General features: G+C 42.5%; 1 protein-coding gene across 1 annotated transcript in view; it reads left to right on the forward strand.

Annotated features, from left to right (window-relative positions):
- LOC136645271 (2-phosphoxylose phosphatase 1-like) overlaps positions 1–20,657 on the forward strand; it is a 28,548-nt gene that overhangs the window by 3,111 nt on the left and 4,780 nt on the right. The window contains exon 2 of the mRNA XM_066621508.1: positions 508–634. Within this exon, the coding sequence (XP_066477605.1) occupies positions 508–634 (127 nt within the window). The remainder of the gene's footprint in view (positions 1–507; positions 635–20,657) is intronic.

Raw genomic sequence — 20,657 nt, forward strand, 5'->3', positions numbered from 1 at the left:
AGATGTCGGGGATGCTGTTGGAGGAGGTAGATCTGGTAGTGATGGTGTGTGCCTGATCCTATCCACACTTTTAGCAAATTCACTGCCCCTTTCTTCTCTTTGGACTTGCACCAGCTAAAGAGCTGGCATGGCTCAAAGGAGACACATTTTTGAGTGTGAGGCTTATTGAAGCGAAGAGGAAATAATTCCCCTTTCCCCTCCTAAGCCTCCCAATCTGGATGGATGATTGTATCTTAGTTAAGGCCACAAGCAACTGGACATAAAAATGATACGTTTATCTGTTTTTGAGTGCATCAGTATTGTGGCAAATGTTAATGTTATGTAAGTACTTGTTTGTATCCATCTATTTATGGGATCCTTTGTGTCATGCCCAGCACCAGCAATCAGTTAAAAAAAAAAATCAGTAGGGTCATTGCTTCCATTTTGCATGTGACTAAATATAAGCACTTCGGTGCAATTAGGTTTTGAAATGATTAATGTCTGTTATGAATCAATTTGTCTTTCTAGGTCATGCACCTCACTATTTTAAATTGATGTCTGTTCATGTGCTGATTCGCCATGGAGATCGATACCCTCTCTATGCCATTCCCAAAATGAAAAGGCCAGATATTGACTGTACACTGATGACTAACAGGTAATATTCCTTGAATTTTTTTTTCTCTGTGGGCCTTAATAGTGTACAACTGGCATAAAGTTCAGTGGAACATGTGTGCTCAAGTGAAAGTGAGTGGGTGTTTTTCCGTATGGCTCAGTATAAACCTGTGAGCATACATGAAATAATGTTCTAATATTTGTATCCATAGCACAGTCTATTCATTCACACAGAACACTGACTGTGTTTTTCTTCTCTCTCACTGCGGGAAACATCAGGGATTTTCTCTTGCTTACAATAGGTGACTTAAATTTCCAATAAGGATACAAACAAGGTGGCCTTTTTCTTCCTCTGTAAGTTTTAGAAACCCAGGTACACCAAGGAGAGAAAGCTCACTGCACATTCTCCTCCACTGTTACCAGGATCACTCCCACCCTTTCCTAGTGCATAGGGTGGTTGGAAGGGGAAGATGCTCTGTATCTCTGATAGAGGCAGAACATGAGATAGTGAACACATAGAGATACAGTGGTGCCTCGCAAGATGAAATTAATTCGTTCCGCTAGTTGTTTCGTATTGCGAAAATTTCGTCTTGCGAGGCATCACTGCAAACAAACAAACAAACAAAAATTTGCAAAAAAAATTCGTCTTGCGAAGCACGGCCATAGAAAAATTCGTCTTGCGTGTCACCAAAAAAATTGCAAAACGCTTTTGTCTTGCGAGTTTTCCGTTGCGCGAGGCATTCGTCTTGCGAGGCACCACTGTAGTTTGAAGCAGATCAAACTTCACAGTATTTCCTCCTACTCTTTCCACCACACATACCTCACACACTCACATAATTTAGGACTGTTTGAGACGTTGCCCTGTGTGTCAGGAAGATAGCATGTCTTTTTTAATACACAGGGAAAATCAATTGCCTTTCTAAAAATAAATATTAGAATCACCAGCTTTCTTGATCGGAAGGTAGTTGCGTTTCCCCAGTTCTGAACATTGCACTTTGGTGGGTCTTTCATGGGCATCAAAGCCTGTCTGAAATGCAGATATGTGGAATACTGATTCTTCTTTTTAGTATAGATGATAGATGTTACTGCTGCTTAGTCATTCTGTATAGCATCGTTAAAATAATAAATCTTGATACACAATAGAAAAGACATTCACGGTTGTGTACTGCAGTTGGAGCCTAAATTTTTCTGCTGATTCATTTCTGTCTGTTAGCCTGTTGGAAAACACAAATGAGTGGTGATTTCTTCTTCATTTGTTGTCTTTTTGTACTGTTTTTTTTAGAGCTCCACAAAACTACAAGGAACAGAATAACAAGGATCAGGGGTTCTCAAAATGTGGGTCATGACCCAGTTTTTGGTGGATTGCAATGTGCCCAGAATGCCTTGCAGCTTCCAAGCAGTACTGGCGCAGAACCCACTTTGGGCTGCATCACACCCCATAATGCCTTGAGGCCTTGCATTTTGGGGCATGACCCGGATTCCGCCTTCTTGGGCACAATGTGATGGCTGCAGCCAAGGAAGTGGGTTGTGGAAGTAAAATGTTTGAATAGCTGACGTAGATAAAAAGGTTTGAAATGTTGAATTGTGTTGTATCCCTTGTAACAATGCTTATTGAGGCCAAACCTGGTTTTCATGCAATGAATGCATAATGATAATATAAGCCAGTGATTTTCAACCTTTTTCATCTCTCGACACACTGGCAAGGCACTAAAATGGTCAAGGCACACCATCAGCTTTTTGACAATTGACAAGGCACACTGTGCTGTCAGTGGGGGCTCACATCCCCTAATGGTCCTATTGATAAATGACCCTTTCCCAAATTCCCGCGGCACACCAGTGTGCCACGGCACAGTGGTTGAAAATGGCTGATATAAGCATTAGAGTTTTATCATCAGGATTTTTACAGAGGCTTCCATGATTGAATGACTTTTTCTGTATATTATAGCAGGTAAACTATAATGGAATCATCATTTGGAGAGAAAAAGGAAGGATAAAACAACTTACAGTGTGTCTTTAGTAGACACCTTTTCCCAAGCAAAGTTTAATAATACTAAAGTAGGGCTTGTATATTACATATTACTTCTACATTGGACCTACTCAGTGTTACCAAATTGCATTGGCTACAGTAAGCAATTAAATTCCATAATAAGTTAAGCAATGAGTAATTTGCTAATTGCGATAATAGGATTTTTAATGAACTTACTCCAGGGAATGAAACATTAATTGAAGAGAGATAATTCAATGCCATTTGGAAATCCTACAGGGCTTGATAATCTAAGCTCTAAAAATGTCTGCTGGTATGGCACTGTATTAAAGAAAACATTTTGCAGAATTTACGTGCATGCAGTGGTGGTGTGTAATTAAATGGCTATTTTTTCAACTTGTCTAAAATCTTTTAAGAAGAATCCAGCAAATCAAGTGTTGAAGACTTCACCATGATTTGTACTTGGCAGGATGTCAGTTTCTGCAGATAACCAAGTAAACTCCAGGTGCAAATTTGTTTGGATCTACTTCCTTAACCAAAATCACCAAACTGTAGGGAATTTTCTGAAACAAAAATACATGAATAGCTATTTAAACCTATAATCATAAAAATGTTTGCCTTCACTGCTTTCATGACACTTGTATGGTGTTCCCCAGGTAACACATCAGCGACCAGAATGGGGCTGCTCAGTTCTATGCCACCAAAATAGATGGATTTTGGAGCCAAAATTGAATTTTTCCAGAGCCAGTTCTAACACTCTTACTTCGGGCTGAGAGAAAGTTCAGGTTCCAGGAGAGTTCAGAGCTAGTACGTGAACCATAGCAGGTGAAAGGAATTTTGTGCCACATGGGCCTCCAGAGAGTCAGCCAGATCTAATACTCCCTGGTTTTTCACACAAACAGCAACCCCAGGCAAAGCAAGCCAGTCAGCATCTTCTGGTGCAGATGAACTACCCAACAACAGCATTTTTATATTCTTGGGACTGAACTTCTGGAACTCCATCTTTCATTCAGTAACTCCATTAATAGGAAACCCAAGCTGCTACATCCCTGTCTAAATGGTTTTATGATACTTGTGAAACATACCTTGTCTTTTCTACCTAACAGATCATAAAACATCTGTTTACCTCTGTTACTTGTATTTCATGTGTGGAAATTGCTATCAAGAGTTGACTGTAAGTATTGTGATGGCACATAGGGGAAGGGTTGGTCTCTCAGCTATGTAGAATCAAATCCATTTATAGTTCTTTGCAGCTAAACTAGTCATGGTTAATGAGCATCCATTCTAAAGATTTTTTTTGGCTGTGCCCCACTTTTGGAGCTCTTCTCAGGTTCCAGTGCTCCCCTGTCAAAAGGGGATACAAAATCCCCTTCAAATGAGCCAGGGTCCTCCAGGGGGCCATATGTCTCTTGTTGAGAATGTCTGGTCTAGAGCTTCTCAGAAAACAGATACACCAGTGTTCCAAAACTTCCAGTTTTCTGGGACCCAGATTTCCTCAGGAGGCTGTTTGTAACTAGTGGAAACTAATAACCGTTTCTGGATGTAAAAGCCTGGTAGTCACAGATTTCAGACTACTCTTCTTGCTATTATAGAGAGATCAATATAAATATACTCACTTAGGCAGAAAGATCATTTCAAGTAATAGCGCTCTGTTGAAGGTTTTTCTTGTAGACAAAGGGGTATGTGTATGAGAGAGGGGAGAGGTATATTCGAAGAAGACCATATAATAGATGGAGTATAAATGAATGCGTTTAGATTGGGGGGAGGGTTATGTATATACATGTGTGACATCTCCTTCCTCAGACTGATTTCAGAAAAGGATACAGAGTAGCATGTGGTGCTCAAAATGGCATCTCCATTTTTGGAGTATCAGCTGTAAGGGAGAGCACAAGTCCTTTTTTTAGTTCATCTATGTAATTTTCTTCTTGCCTAAGACGAGCAATTGGGCAAACATCAAGTTAGCAAACTGTACTTGCTATATACAAGACACGCTCCATGCAGAACTATGCATACTGGCTCTGTAATTTTTACTTGTTTTTTTAGATGTATACTGTTTTTCAGGGTAGGTCAAAATAGTTTATATGGAAATTTTGCACTGTGTTAATGAAGTGCTATGAGGGCTGCATGCGTAGTCCTCTCTCGTCTGTCGCTGCAAGACGTCTTTGGGACTGGAGGAGAGAAAGGCAGAGTTGTGTGTGCGTGTGGGATCATGGGAGAGGGAAGAAAAGAGCAGCAGCTGTTCAGGCAAAGGAGCAGGATATGTCACTAAATAATCGCAAGACTATTTTGGGTGTTCTTTTTACTGGATATCGCAATGCAGAAAAGTACACAAGTGATAATGGCATAGCAGCTTTTATGGAAGAGCATATGTTTGTAATGAGAATTGAAAGAGCAGAAGAATTGCTGCACAGTTCTTAAATATAGATTGGCAGCCATTTAGGTTTTAATTATTTTCTCATTTAAATTTGTATTTATTTAAGCTGTTTTGGACTTGGCTTTGTGATAAGTATCCCATTTGTATTCAGCCCCATTCTTTGTTTCATTTAGTATTCCACAGATGGAGTTCATTAATTACGCAGATTATGCTGCAGTCTTATGGACTTCTAATGGGTAGGCAGGATAGCTTAGGGGGGTCTTGCTTGGGCTTTGTGAATTAAGAATTGTGGTGTATAAATAGTGTGGAATGAATGTAAGAAAAAGACTAAATCCTTGGAGATTTCTCCTGTCAAATCTCAATTAACATTTTCATTTCAAAAATCAAGGTAGATTTCTAGAGGGGAAAAACATGTTTTTGTGTTTTGCTCATCAGTATGATTAACTTTTTATGGCAATGTTTGGTTTTTGTTTTATTTTTGGTTTTCCCCCACCCAGAATTCAAATATGGAACACTTTGTTTTTGTTTTAATTTTGAATGTAACAGATATGGTATCTGATTAAATTTTGTTCAGAATTCCACAGTTTAGTTTCATAAGAAACAGTACAGAGTAGCTAAAGAAAACCCCTTCTATATATGCAGTTTTATAAAGGCAAGGGCAAGCCCTGTTACCTAGTTCTGCCTGTTGTTTGTGTTAAAATTGGATAGCTGTTTCGTAGATAGTTGCCTTATACTTAACTGGGTCCATCTAAGAGTGCAATCCTAACCCACTTTTCAGCACTGACATAAGGACAATGCAGCTCCAAGGTAAGGGAACAAGTATTCCCTTACTTTTAGAAGGCTTCCATGAGCGGCACCCAAATGCAGGATGCAGCACATGTCCCATTGCTGGAAAGTTGTTTAGGATTTGGGCCTAAGCCATCAGGGTCAACACAGACTGACAGTGTCACAGATAGGAATTTTTTCTCTGCCCTACCTGGGAATGACAGGGATTGAACCTGGGACCCTCGGCATGTAGGACATGTGTTCTCCCACTGGGCCATGGCCATTTTTCCTAGCTGTGACAGCTTGTTGCATAGAATCAAAACTACCCTTTATATGTATGAAAAGCTGCCTGCTATAGAAGATAGTTATATAGTTCAAACATGCAGTTCGTCCATCTGTGTGTGTGTGTCTGTGTGTGTGTAAGGGGGAGAATCATAGACATTCTGCTTGGATGTAGGTATTTGTTCATGCTCTCAGAGAAGCATAGAACCAAAGGTGTAATATTAACAGGAAATTGAAGCTAAAGCTCTGACCTTTTAACAATTTACTTTCAAATAGGCCATTGGCAACAATCAGTAAGATCCTGTTAGAAGTTGGTCAAATAGTACAGTTAAAGCTCTATCAGTGTGTAAAACAGGGTGACCCAAAAGTAGGTGGACAGTAAATGATAACATTTATTCCACCTACTGTTCACCTACTTTTGGGTCACCATGTATATCAGAAATGCATGAAAATAAGAAAAACAAATATAACTGCAATCTTCAATTAGAAACTCTGTCTACAGTATTATAAAACATGAAGTTACAGATTTTACAAATAATGAACTTCTTCAAGCTGACAATTTAATGAGTTAAAAAAAAAACACCTATGAAAGCATTGAATTAGCCCTGAGTACATCTCCAACTCACTGTATTATCCAGAAAAGGGAGGCAAAGTTGCATAATTAATCTCTTGCATTTTGATTCTTCCATGATTTTATGCAACTTAAATTTTAAGTATCTCTCTGGAGGCTTAATCTCTCAAACTAACCAGAGCAATTTCTTTCTTTCTGTTCAGTCCCAGCAACCTTCACAGGGTTGCCTGGATACTCCGTCTCCTGCCGCATCTGTAAATTGGCCAATTCAACAGTAAAATGAATAATCTGAATAAAACAGAAATTCTTGGGAAAAGTAATTGGCCAAGCAGCATCTGAAATTCTACTACCTTTTAACCGTCTATGTGCCCACCAGCACGACCACTCTCTGATCTTGTTAGTGTACTTGTATATCAGGAGGTATTCCTTAAATATGCGAGCATCTTCATTTACTAGCCTTTGCAAACGGCATCTGAGCCTCCTGGCACTTGAGGCAGCACACATCAGATAATCTCCTGCTTTAACTAGTGTGGTGCCAACCTCTGCCTGGGCTGTTCTTCCTGTTCTGTTGATGTGAACATGAAATAAAATGGAAGATGAAGTGCAAGGATGAAGACAGTGGTGGCCTAGGCCACCAATATACTTTCTTTGACACCACCTCTCTACTCTGCTTTCCCCATTTTCAAATCCATGGCAGTGGAGAAGCAGTGGAGTTGGGTAGATGAATGAAGACAGGAGCTCCTATTGGTAGCCTAATACTGTGTTTGTGCACAGATCTGAGTGATTGTGGTGGCAGGAATATATGTGAAAGCATGCATATTCAGAAATGAGAGAGGAAGTAATGGAGGGAGTCCCCTTAGGCGCAAACTGCACATTATACCTGAACATATCTCACAATAGTCCAGGGACTTCTGTTTTTTAAGAGAAGCAGATTCAGAGAGCTGACATTTTAAGTAGAGAAGTAATGGGAGTGGCATTCTTAATCATTTTCCTGCCCACAGTTCATTTCCCTGAAATCCTTTAAGTTGCTTCCCACCCTGTTTGACTTCCAGATACAAGTTTGTGAGGGTGAATGTACATCTAGAATCATGCCAGGAAAAAACAGCTTGAGGGTGCAGTCTAGAGTGGGGAAAAAGGTTAAGCACTGCTAGCTTCTCCACTAGAAACTGCTATTACTAAGCTTATTTTGTAATGCAGATGATCTGCTCTCATATCTCCCACATTAGCTTAAACTGATGGGCCCTGACCATGTTTTCATGTAAATACTGCCAACAAATAATTGACTGTATGGCTGGATATACTTCTTTCTTGTTCCTCCAGGGCTTTTTAGATAATAGGAGAATAGGAAACCAATGTTATGTTTTGCCATCCTTGCAAACGTTTGTGAGTAGTAATGGCTTTTCTTCAAGTGTAATCGACTCTATTATGCCTAGTGTTCTTGCTCCCCATTAAAACCAAAGATGAAATAGATACTGAAGGTGAACCAAAGAGACTCTTCCAATGAACCAGCAACATGCCACCTTCTAACAAACCAAACCTAATAAACATAGGTACTGTCAGGAGTCGGATAGGGCATCTGGCTGGAGCACCAAGCAGCTGACCTACAGCTACCCAAGTCACTCAAGTGACTGACTGCAGCACTTGCTTCTTTCTCTTATCTTCCTCATCCATAAGAACATAAGAAGAGCCCCGCTGGATCAGGCCAAAGGCCTATCCGTCCCAGCTTCCTGTATTTCACAATGGCCCACATTGTGGGCAGATGCCTCAGGGAGCACACAAAAGACTTGCATCCTGGTGGCCTCCCTTGCATCTGGCATTCTGAGGTAACCTACTCCTAAAATTCACAATTGAGCTTCCTCAGAAGCCCCAGCATCTACAGGGCCTCTTGAGTACACCCATTTGCCAGAGAGCCAGGGATCAGAGATAGCAAGAGACCAATTTAATCTGTCATTATATGGTGGCATTCCTCAGCCCTCTTGGACTGCAGAGAGAATGCAAAGCCTGCTGTCCTGCTTTCCTTCCTGGTCATCCAGAAAGGTAAGAGAGGAGGCTCAGATTGCTCCTTCTCAGTGCTTCTGGGATCCTGACAAAGGGAGTAGCCTGAGCAGTTTTGGTTTTTACCTACCCTGCTATCTGGGAAGGCAAAAAGGATGGACTGATGATGCAGTCAGTAACTAGAGTTGGAGTAGTGGTAGCAGTACTTCCTGCCCTGCCATCTTGCTCTCTACTGGCGGCTTTGCTGTCCCAGAGCAAGATAGGCCCAACCACACTGGCCACTGTGTTTGCCCATATGGGCATTTTCTCTTTCTGTCCTTCCCTAGGGGCATATGTGGCTAGATTTGAAAGTGCTCCCCAATGGTGAGGCTGCTGCTGGATACCAAGCTGGGAGCAAGGGGGTCCACCCCCCAGCCTCTAGGTAAGCTGAGCTATGGGGTGGGGAACAAGCTGGAGCAGGGCACTCTGCTGGGCCTTATGCTTGCAGAGGGACTTCAGATTGTTTGCTTGTTGGGTCCCTAACGTTCAGGCTCCAGTCTTACTGGTGGATATCGATTCAAGTTTGTCTTGAAATATTCCTGATGGTAGCGCAAGCTCTTCTGTCAGTTTATTAGCCAAAGGCAGCACTACTACGAGTATGTGCATGCTCAAATTCATGTTCCCCATTCATTTTAATAGATTTAATAATCATTTAATAGATTTAATAGGTTATCATTTTAATAGATAACCAAGTGATTTACAGCACAAATCTATGTTTGTGCACTCAGAAGTAAGTGCCATTGCATGTAGGATTATAGCCTTGATCTTCAGTCAGTGTCTGTGTTGCTATATTTTTGTACATGTTTGCAGAAGGACTGTGAAATGATCACCTCGGGGGATGCACAGATGTAACTACTGAGTGGAAATATTATTTCTTGGCATCTTCTCCAGGTACATTCCACTGTTCTTATGGGCACATTAAGCCATATTGCTGTTTTGATTTATTAAAAAAATAACAGATATTTGCGGACAGTATACTTATTTTTTCTTTCAAATAATAACTGTAGTGTATTCATCTTAAAATGGGGAAAACCTGTCTACTCATCATCACTTGTTCCGAGAGTAACTGTTAACATTCTTTTAGGAGTTCCTTTTTTAAAGTAATAAGATTATTTTTAGCTGCTTGTGTAGAGTGTGGGTCAAACTTGTTTCTTCTGTCCTTAGTCTTTGGAAGAACAGAGTAAAGGTAGTGCTGGCAGGTAGACTTCCTTTTGGTTTTATTAGACTTGGCAGAAGCTTATGGTTGGTAACCTAAGATTTCCTTCTTTCTTTAGAAGTACTCTTCCTGCTGTAGGAGTACTTGCTTTGGAATGAGAACTCCCTCCACAGGAGGAAACACCTTTTGCAGGACAAAGAAAACCCTTAGATACCCCAAGAAAAGCATTGAACCATTTCATCAAAGTTAAACAGTAGTATTTGCCTTGCAGCTGAGCCCTTATGAGCCTCCTTATGGCACTTCTGATCGGTGTATTGCAGTTATCATCACTAGAAATATGCTTCTTTTTTGGTGCAATGAATAAATCGACATGTGCTTTGCAGTTACTGAAGATGCAGCATGACAGAATCAGGTTATTGCTTACTGTATATGAATTTGTCAGTTGTGTGCCCATGTAGAAAGGTGCATTGGAGCCAGGTCTTTGACTCGAAGAAAGTGACTCCTGTCTCAGCCACGCTGCATGATAGGGTAATGTTGTTGGCAACCTTCAGTCTCGAAAGGCTATGGTATCGCACTCTGAATGGTGGTTCTGGCACAGCGTCTAGTGTGGCTGAAAAAGCCAATTCGGGAGTGACAATCCCTTCCACACTGGGAGCAAATGTAGTCTGTCCCTGGTGTGTCTCCCTGGCTGTGGGCCTTCCTTCTTTGCCTTTTTGCCTCAGTCTGTTGGCAAAGTGTCTCTTCAAACTGGGAAAGGCCATGCTGCACAGCCTGCCTCCAAGCAGAATGCTCAGAGGCCAAGGTTTCCCATGAGGTTCATTCCTAAGGCTTTCAGATCCCTCTTGCAGATATCCTTGTAGCGCAGCTGTGGTCTACCCGTAGGGTGCTTTCCTTGCACAAGTTCTCCATAGAGGAGATCCTTTGGGATCCAACCATCGCCCATTCTCACGACATGACCAAGCCAACGCAGGCATCTCTGTTTCAGCAGTACATACATGCTAGGGATTCCAGCTCGTTCCAGGACTGTGTTGTTTGGAACTTTGTCCTGTCAGGTGATACCGAGGATGCGTTGGAGGCAGCACATGTGGAAAGCATTCAGCTTCTTCACCTGTTGTGAGCGAAGAGTCCATGACTCGCTGCAGTACAGAAGTGTACTCAAGACACAAGCTCTGTAGACCTGGATCTTGGTATGCTCCATCAGCTTCTTGTTGGACCAGACTCTCTTTGTGAGTCTGGAAAATGTTGTAGCTGCTTAACCAATGTGTTTGTTGAGCTCGGTATCGAGAGAAAGAGTGTCGGAGATAGTTGAGCCAAGGTACACAAAGTCGTGGACAACCTCCAGTTCATGCGCAGAGATTGCAGTGCAGGGAGGTGATTCCATATCATGAACCATGACCTGTGTTTTCTTCAGGCTGATAGTCAGTTCAGAGTCTTGGCAGGTCTTGCTAAAACAGTTCATGGGCTGCTGGAGATCTTTGGCAGAGTGGGCGGTGACAGCTGCATCATTGGCAAAGAGGAAGTCACGCAGACATTTCAGCTGGACTTTGGACTTTGCTCTCAGTCTGGAGAGGTTGAAGAGCTTTCCGTCTGATCTGGTCCGGAGATAGATGCCTTCTGTTGCAGTTCCAAAGACCTGCTTCAGCAGGACAGCAAAGAAAATCTCAAACAAGGTAGGCGCGAGAACACAGCCCTGCTTCACTCCGCTTCGGATGTCAAAGGGGTGTGATGTGGAGCCATCAAAGACTACAGTGCCCTTCGTGTCCTCATGGGAAAGACCTCATGATGCTGAGGAGCCTGGGTGGACATCTGATCTTGGGGAGAATCTTGAAGAGGCCGTCTCTGCTGACCAGGTCGAAAGCCTTTGTCAGATCTATGAAGGCTATAGAGTGGCTGTCATTGTTCTCTGCATTTCTCCTGCAGCTGTCTAAGGGAGAATACCATATCGGTGGTGGACCTGTTGGCTTGGAATCCGCACTGCGATTCTGGGTAGATGCTCTCTGCAAGTACCTGGAGCCTCTTCAGTGCAGCTCGAGCAAACAGCTTTCCTACAACACTAAGGAGAGAGATGCTATGGTAGTTATTGCAGCCACCCCTGTCGCCTTTGTTCTTGTACAGCATGGAGATGTTTGTATCCCTCATGTCCTGTGGTACTCCACCTTCTCTCCAGCAGAGGCAGAGGATTTCATGCAGCTCAGTGGCGATGATCTCTTTGCTGACAGTAACTGTTACCCTGCACATGCCTGATCTTTTCTGATCTTGGAAGCTATGCAGGGTCAGGCCTGGTTAGTACTTGAATGGGAGACCACCTGGGAATACCAGGTGCTGTAGGCTTATACCATAGTCTTTCGAGACTGAAGGTTGCCAACCACTTTAGGACTTCAGCAGGGATGCTGTCTTTCTCAGGTGCCTTGCCAGAGGCGAGGGAGTCCAGGGCCACATGAAGTTCTGCTAAGGCTGGTTCACTGTCAAGCTCCTCCAACACAGGCAGGCACTCGATATTGTTCAGTGCTTCCTTGGTTACTGCATTTTCTCGGGAATATGGCTCAGAGTAGTGCTGCACCCAGCGTTCCATCTGCTGTGTCCGATCCTGGATGACCTCACCTGTGGCAGACTTCAGAGGGGCAATTTTCTTCTGTGTTGGACCTAGGGCCTGCTTGATATCATCATACATCCCTTTGATGTTGCCCGTGTCAGCTGCTATCTGGGAGCAGAGCTGGATCCAGTAGTCGTTAGCACATCTCCTGGCAGTCTACTGGACTTTGCTGCGAGCCAGTGGCTTCACTAGCGTTTGCGTCACCTGGTGCAGGATGCCAGCGCATCACCCCCATGCAGTGGGCAGGGCGACAACCCAGATGGTGGGCGTGGTGATGTACCATCGCCCCACCTCCACTGGTTTTTTGGCTGTACCTTTTGATAGAACACAGATATGTCAATTCGGTTTGTTTCATTGCATTCTGCATGAAATTACACATTGATTGATATATAACACGATAGTATTATTCCTCCAAAATGTGATTTTAGTTACTTTGGTCACTAGTGGTGTCAACCCCCCCCCCCCGGGTGTCAACTTACTAACACCTTATTGCAGCAGTTCTCAAACTTTTAGCACTGGGACCCACTTTTTAGAATGACAATCTGTCCAAGACCCACCAGAAGTGATGTCATGGTGGATGTGACATCATCAGGCAAATTAAAATAAGAACAAATAATTAAAGTAAAACAAATAATTAAATAAGCAGAAGCCAGCCCTGGTCCACCAAGTGAATTTCCTCTGTAGTCTGCCTGCAATGCCCCCCCCCCCCAAATCCAGAAGGCTTTCAGCCCTACCCAGTACCCAGTTCAATTTAAATGGCATTTTTGTAAACGGCATTTTTGAAATGTTCTCATCTGTTGGATGAGAAATGGATGAGAAATGAAAAATGTTGTAAATGGCATTTTTGAAATGTTCTCATCTGTTGGATGCATCTGCATCGGCCGGACCTCGAAAAGATTCCTCAAGTGCTCGTGCAAATTCCTCTACTTTTCCCTGGTCCCGGGTCTTGCTGGTGTCAGTGCGAAGTCTTTCTTCCTTTTTCGTGTGATACAGTCACTTAGTTAGCAGTTTCACTCTGCTGCACACCAGGAAGTGGTCAGTGTCACAGGCAGCACCCTGGTAACTGCATGTGATCTTGATGTTGGGAAGGCTGGAGCGTCTGGTGAGAATCAGGTCGAGCTGGTGCCAGTGCTTTGATCTTGGGTGTCTCCAAGAGACTATGTTGGGGCTTCGTGTTGAAGAAAGTGTTGCTGACGCAGAGACCGGGATGACAGCAAAGCTCTAGCAGGCGTTGGCAATTTTCGTTCATCCTCCCAGTGCTGAACTGGCCTAAGCAAGTGGGCCACAAACTGTGATCAGCACCAACTCTAGCATTGAAATAGCCAAGGATGAACAATGGCTCTTTTTTGGGAATTTTCTTGATAGCGGTGGCCAGGTCATCATAGAATTTGTCTTTAGCTTCTGCTGAAGGTGACAGAGTCGGTGCATATGAACTGATGAGAGTGACAAGTCCTGCTGATGAGTGGAGCTGCAGGGACAAAATTCTTTCACTTCCTGCAGAAGGTGGGATGATGGATTTCAGCAGGGTATTTCTGACTGCAAAGCCAACACCATGTTCCTTGGTCTCGGTTAGTGGTTTTCCCTGCCAGAAAAATGAGAAATTTCTCTCCTTGACAGATCCTGAATCCAGCAGCCTCATCTCTTGAAGGGCAACAATGTCCATCTGCAGTCTGCTCAGCTCCATGTCGATGACAGCTGTTTTGCGGGCATCGTCTATTTCTTGCAGGTTGTCAGAGAAGCCAGGTGTCTTTGTCCTAACTTTCCAGGTGCCCAGCTTTAGGGCAGGAGTTTTCTGTTTTCTGGTGCAGAGTTGAAAGTACTGATCACATGTACTGCTGATGTGAATACATGCTTATGAATCAACAGTAATGTGTATACTGTTCACAAATTGTATATACATTGAATGTAACATGAATAGCACTTTACTTTCAGAGTAGGTGCCATTCAGTGAGCCTTAATTTTGTATTGGGTTGAGTTGTAAGCTACAGTGATTTTTTTCAAGAGGATCTAAGTGCCTAATTCTTACTAGATTGTACCTTTTGTGCATGTTCTCAGTTTCAGTGTTCTTCCTTATTTTCCTTCTTGAAGTGAAATTGAATCTATTGCTCATCTAACTCTATCTTAGTCCAATACAGTGGTGTAACTAGCAAGTGGTCGTCCGCCCTAGGTGCCAGCTTTGGGGAGGGGTGATGCTTCAAGTGACCAAAATTGCGGTTTTTAAGAATAATACTATCTTGTCATATACCATTCAATGCGAAATTTACAGCAGAATGCAATGAGAAAAACTGTATCTCCATTCCATCAAAAGTTATGACCAAAAAACCAGAAAACAAAAATGCATGGAGCTCTCTGGAAAGTGAAACTGAGCCATATCGCATGTTTACTCACAAATAGATAAACTTACCTTAGTCCATCGGAAAGGGCAGGCTGAGAGGAAAACACTGGAATGGTCCTGATCGGATGAACGCAGCCCCCAAAAATCACCCAAGAAGGAAGTCTCTCCCTCCAAGGTAAATTGACGAATGTTTTGAGCCCCAAGGAAAGCAAAAGTAAGCCAAATGGTCGCATTTATTAACAAGTAAGCAAGTGTGTCTTGGCTTGTGGTCAGGTCAGGCAAAGGAGAATGTGAGGCCACCAGAATGGTCCCGATCTGATGAATATGGAGCTCAACAAATGCTCCAGAAGGCAACCTCCCCCATAAAAAGAGTAAAACAGAGGCTTGAACTGGTAAGGTGAATTTTTTCTATTTTATACTTGTAAAGCTGGGTGGGTCCTGATAGCGATATGATTTAAATATAAGAACTTAAATTGGACTGTGCACTGGGAAGGCCTGAAAATCTTACTGATTTTTTTTGTTGAGGGGGGGGGGGGATGTTATTGCCAGCAGGCTACAGAGGAAATTCACTTGGTGGAACAGGACTGGTTTCCCCTTATTTGTTTTTTTCTAAAAAAAATTTAATTATTTATAATTTATTTGAATTTGCTTTATGATATCACTCCTGGACATGACATCACTTTCGGTAGGTCCCAAACAGATTGTCATGCTAAAAAGTGGGTCCCCGTGCTAAAAGTTTGAGAACCACTGCCTTAACTCAAAACAGACCAGTGAGACATCCTTGGGGGGGGGGGGGATGACACCCTAGTGATCGAAATTGTGGCTTTTAGGAGTAATACTATCATGTTATATACCATTTGATGCAGAATTTCATCCCTTGCTTGTGGGGAAATACTGCATTTATTTTCTGGCCATTATTATTATTATTCATTTCATGTCATGGCTATTACTATCTTTCAGTCTCGCCTACCTCACAGGGTTATTGTGAGGACAAAATAAGGGGAGGAACCATGCACACCAGGCTGAGCTCCTTAGAGGAAAGATGGTATAAAAATGTGAAAAAAAAAAATGATTAACAGCGCAGTTCTAACTTGCACTGGAACAGGCAGGCCAGTGGGCCTGTGCAAGTTTCGGGTACAAAGTGGCTCAGCCTGGGGCAAGAGGAATTGCTTCCCCGTACCCGGGAAAAGCTACTTCAGCCTCAATAGGGCTACTCGAATTCGCACCACCGACATAAGTGGTGCAAATCTGAGCAGCCCGGGGCGTGCCCAGGCTACTTGGGAACTGGTATAACATCCAGATCCTGGCACCTGCCTCCCACTCCCTGCCTACCTGCTCCCAGGACCGCCCACTGCGCGCCTTCCCCATGCCCCTGTGTTGGCTGAGCTTGGCCAAACAACTCATCTGTTCCCTGGGGCCTGTGCCAGAGTGGGGAGGCCAGCGCATTTCTATGAGCCAGCCTAACCTCACTTAGGTCAGCGCAAAAGTGTTTTATGGCACTTTTAACGATGGTGGGCTGGCGCAAGGGACTTGTGTTGACCTATCTGCTCAGGATTGCACCCTAAGTTGTATGGGGGTGACAAAAATTTATGGGCCCTGGGTATCAAATGACCTAGTTACACCACTGGTCCAGTATCTAATCAAAAGCTTTCAACCCATCATGTTTGTCATTGGGCAGGAGGTCTGGCTCAGTTGGTAGAGCTGCTGCCTTGTATGCCTGAAGATCTGAGGCTGCCAGTTTGAAACAACCAGAAGTACCCGAGAACTGATGACACGCTGGTATACTGATGAGCTGACCCTCGGTGGCAGAGAGGAGTTGTCCTCAAGTGGAGCGTGGGAGGCGAAGGGCCAGAGAGAGGCCAGACCGGGAAGGAATCCAGCTGGAACGAGGAGTTCTATGAAAGACTGGAACTATTCAATTGTAAAAATCCCTACGGGGGTTTAGAACAGCCTGCTTATGTAAACCGCCTTGGATTAAAGTCTGAGGAGAAATCTGATGACCAAAGAAAGGCGGTATATAAATGCCTGTATAAATAAATAAACACGGCAACCACTCTTGCAATCATTCTTAATAGCAAATTATTGAATGTGTTGATATTGTATATAGTGAAACAGTGTGGCTCCAATTATAGCATGATCTCAGCCACACCACCAATGTTGTAGTGCTGCTTATGATATTTAAGCCTATTCATGAGCCGTGTTGTGTGTTTCAGTTTTTCCTTCCAGATCCGGTATGCATATCGAACCACTAGTTATGACTTTTTTACTTTTTTTAGTTTTCATAATTGAAATTCTAAAGGATTTCTTTCTGGAAATCTTTCTATTTCAGCAGATTCCTTTATACAGTCGGATAGTGAATGGTCTCTGTTTCTGAGGACTAGTACATGTATGTTGATATGGAGATGGTAGCATACCACCCTCTTGTGGCTGAAATCAGGGACAAAGTAGCAAACCTGCTGTTGTGCATGTTTTCAAGTTTCACCATAGCACCATTTAAAAAGATACGGCTTTTCTGAAGCTATGACATTCATTGACTGATGTGGAATTCCACTGTGGAAGCTATAAGAATTGCATTGCCTAATGCAAATGAAATAAAAATACGGTGCATATTTTTTTTAGTAACAAATGTACCAGTCTGGATGTTAATGTAATGATTTGTTTCTTTGAATTTTGTAATAAAATAAAAAAAAATGTAACATCAAAAGCATGTACATTTTTTAAAGACTTGGAGCTGCATAGATGAATTAACAAGCAGCAAAATGAAAACCAAGATCTTAGTACTGAGCACTGCCAGCGCAAACACAAAATTTGTTTGAAATGCAAAGGAGCTGTGTTGAGCAAACTGTACAGAAAATCCAGTGTGATGTAGTAGTCAGCATAGTGTTGGATTTGGCCTAGGAAGACCTTTGCTCAAATCCCTGTTCAGCCATGAAGCTTACTGGGTGACTTTGTGCTTGTCAGTATCTCTCAGCCTAATCTACCTCCATAGGGTTGTTTTGAAGGTTAAAAAGAAGAGAAGAAGCCACATCCACTTAGAAGAAAGATGTTATATAGAAGTGTGGGGGGGGGGGCAGGGGGGAGAGAGATGACATTGCATGTTAACAAATAAAAGAACTTGGAGCAGTTTACTTAATTAATATTTGTATTCTGCTTTTTCAGCAAAAAGTAGTTCAGAAAATAAATTGTTAAGTGGTTCCCTGACCCCAAAGTGCTCACAAATCTAAAAAATAAAAATGCAGAAGAGATGTCAGCAATAGCCACTGGAAAGATGCCATGCTGGGATGGACAGTTTCTCTCCATCTGCTAGATCAGCCATTTTCTATCACTGTGCTGTGGCACACTGATGTGCCACGGATGGTCTGCAGGTATGCTGCAGGAGTTTGGGGAGGATCATTTGTTAGTAGGGCCACTGGGGGATACAAGCCCCTGCTGTCAGTGCAGTGTGTCTTATCAATTGTCAAAAAACTGATGGTGTGCCTTGACAATTTTAATACCTTGTCAGTATGCCATGAGATTAAAAAAGTTGAAAATCGCGGTGCTAGATGGGGAGAGGGCACTGCTTTAAAAAGTGCCCTTTTGTCCCAGTCAGCAGGGTTGAGTTGTTTAAAAAAATGGAACACTGCACCCATGCACTGGGAAGTAGACCTGTATTCTTGGGTCTACTGGGTCAGACATTATATTCTTTATGTGGCTGCACAAGGAGTTTCAAAAATCAGAAATATGTGCCCTATGTTACATTTTTTATTTTAAATTTTCATCAACTCATCTCTTGGAATATAAACCATTAATCTTATTAGAATACTAAATCTGTTTTCTGGTTAGTCTGAAAATCCTGTTTAAATTGAACCAAAGTCATTTGCATTGAGTGTTGGGTCTTAGATGTCCAGAGGTAATTGATCATATCTCAGACCTGGTACTCCTTGGATCTGTCTGGAAATCTTGCTTCACCCCCCCCCCACCACCACCATTGGCTCAAACAATTGCACTAATAACTTATTTATGTAAATATTTGTTACCCCACCATTCAATCCAGAGATTCTCAGAGGCTAGGAATATATTTCATATTAATCTCTGCTTTTTGGGAACTCCATTGTCGGTAATCATAGAGTGGCTGAGGAAAATCAAAACAGAAGTTTTAACAGTTTGGCGTTGAGAGAGACTTTCCAGGGATTATGTAGTTTTAAGTCAAGAGAGATCTGAAAACTATTTCAGTTTCCAAGTCAAGAGGCCTTGGGTGTTAAGCGCCTTCAGAGTTGGGAAATTGATTTCTGAGCTTGAATTGACATGCTGACTGCTTGCTTGTCTCTTGCAGTCAGTCTGGACACCAGACTCTGATTCTCAAGGGAAGCCTGATTCTTTAACCAAGATCTTTGTTGTAAACGTGCCTTGATAGTGTATTTGCTGTGCGCAGAGAATAATATGTGCAAAATAACATGCCCTTGTTTTAGTAGTGCTGTTTTCCTTGAATCTTTTTGTTTAAAATGTAACGTGTTTCTTTTTGGGATGTGAAAGACTGCAGCCTCGTAGCTACACCTGTCAGTTAACTTTGCCTGTAGCTGGTCTTGTCCTTAGGAAGGGGTTGCAGTGGGCTAGATTTTCTTAGCTCTATGTATGAGTCACCTGTGACTAGATTTTTCTGAACCAAACTGAGATTCCTACAGCTCCCACAGTGGTCAGTGAGCGTGGCATGACAGTAAAGCCAGGGTCCTTTGGGAAATGCTGATCACTGGCACGTACCCAGTTGGGCTCTCTGGATCCAGCCAGATGGATGTGATGCACCCATCTTGTTGAAACTAAGTAGGTCCAGGTGAGGTCAGTGTTTGGATAGAAGTCTATCTGGAAACCTCATGGACACTGCATTGAGTTACTTGAAGAAAAGTGGGGTAATCAATAAATGTTATTCATTTTGGAAATTTATAACAGTTATTCAGATCTAAATATTCCACTACATGAGCAGAAGACACTTCTGCTTGGTAAGACACTTCTCTTTGGGTAAGAGGAGACACAAACTCTGTTTCCTCCCAGGTGTCCCCCCTCCCCATGAAACTGTTTTGTAAGGTCCTTCAAGCTTTTGAGACCTGTTTGAAGAGGACATAGAGGGTTGTAGACAGAGGACAGAATCAGCAACTCACCCATTCATGAGCACAAGTGCCTTTTGCTTATGGAGAGTGACCTTTGGATGAAAGTATCATTAAATCTAGTTACTGTTAAGAGTAATTATATACCTTAGCATTACAGAAGTTGTCAGTGTTTTTCTGTCGTATTGGAAATGTGAAGAACGAGAACTCCTTGCTTCCAATAATTGCTTCTGTGAGTGTTTATAATCATTTCAGTGGGGAGTAGTCACCTGTTTTATATTCTGTGAAGTGCCATTTACACTTAGCATGATCACCAAGGTATCCAGGGTGCAGTGGTAAGAACACAACTTCCATTAACAAAGGGAAAGCCACACAGAAGGGCAAATGGTTTAATGGAAACAGGCTATGACCAACTAGCTCCACATAGTACCGCTGAGTATTTTGCTTTAATTTTCACTCCAGTAAGCTGACATCATCTGGTTTGTCCAAAGGCAGGTCTAACCTTCTTCTCACTCCCCCCCTTCCCTGTTTTCAAGTGTGGTTCGCAGTTTGGTAGGGGGCTGTTGGAGTGAAAATGAAAACAAGCATCCAACTGGGTATGGATCTTTTCACTCCAGACTTTTCTTGCAAACCTCTGGATGGCAGCCACTGTCTTCAAATGAATATCCTGTCCTTAAGTGGTGTCTGGATATACAACATTTTAAATTCATTTAATGGTTGATAGTATGTCTTGATTGCCCAGAGCTGGGATGCATAACAAAATAGTAAGTAATACATCAAAAGTAATGCCATTTTTGCTACTTCAAATATGAATAGTAAAATTGTGCCAAAATTGTGCATAGACACATTAGCAGTGTTTTAAGAAAATGTTCATATGAAGCAGCCTTTATACAG

The sequence above is a fragment of the Tiliqua scincoides genome, chromosome 3 (genome assembly GCF_035046505.1).
Source record: "Tiliqua scincoides isolate rTilSci1 chromosome 3, rTilSci1.hap2, whole genome shotgun sequence".
Lineage (NCBI taxonomy): Eukaryota > Metazoa > Chordata > Lepidosauria > Squamata > Scincidae > Tiliqua > Tiliqua scincoides.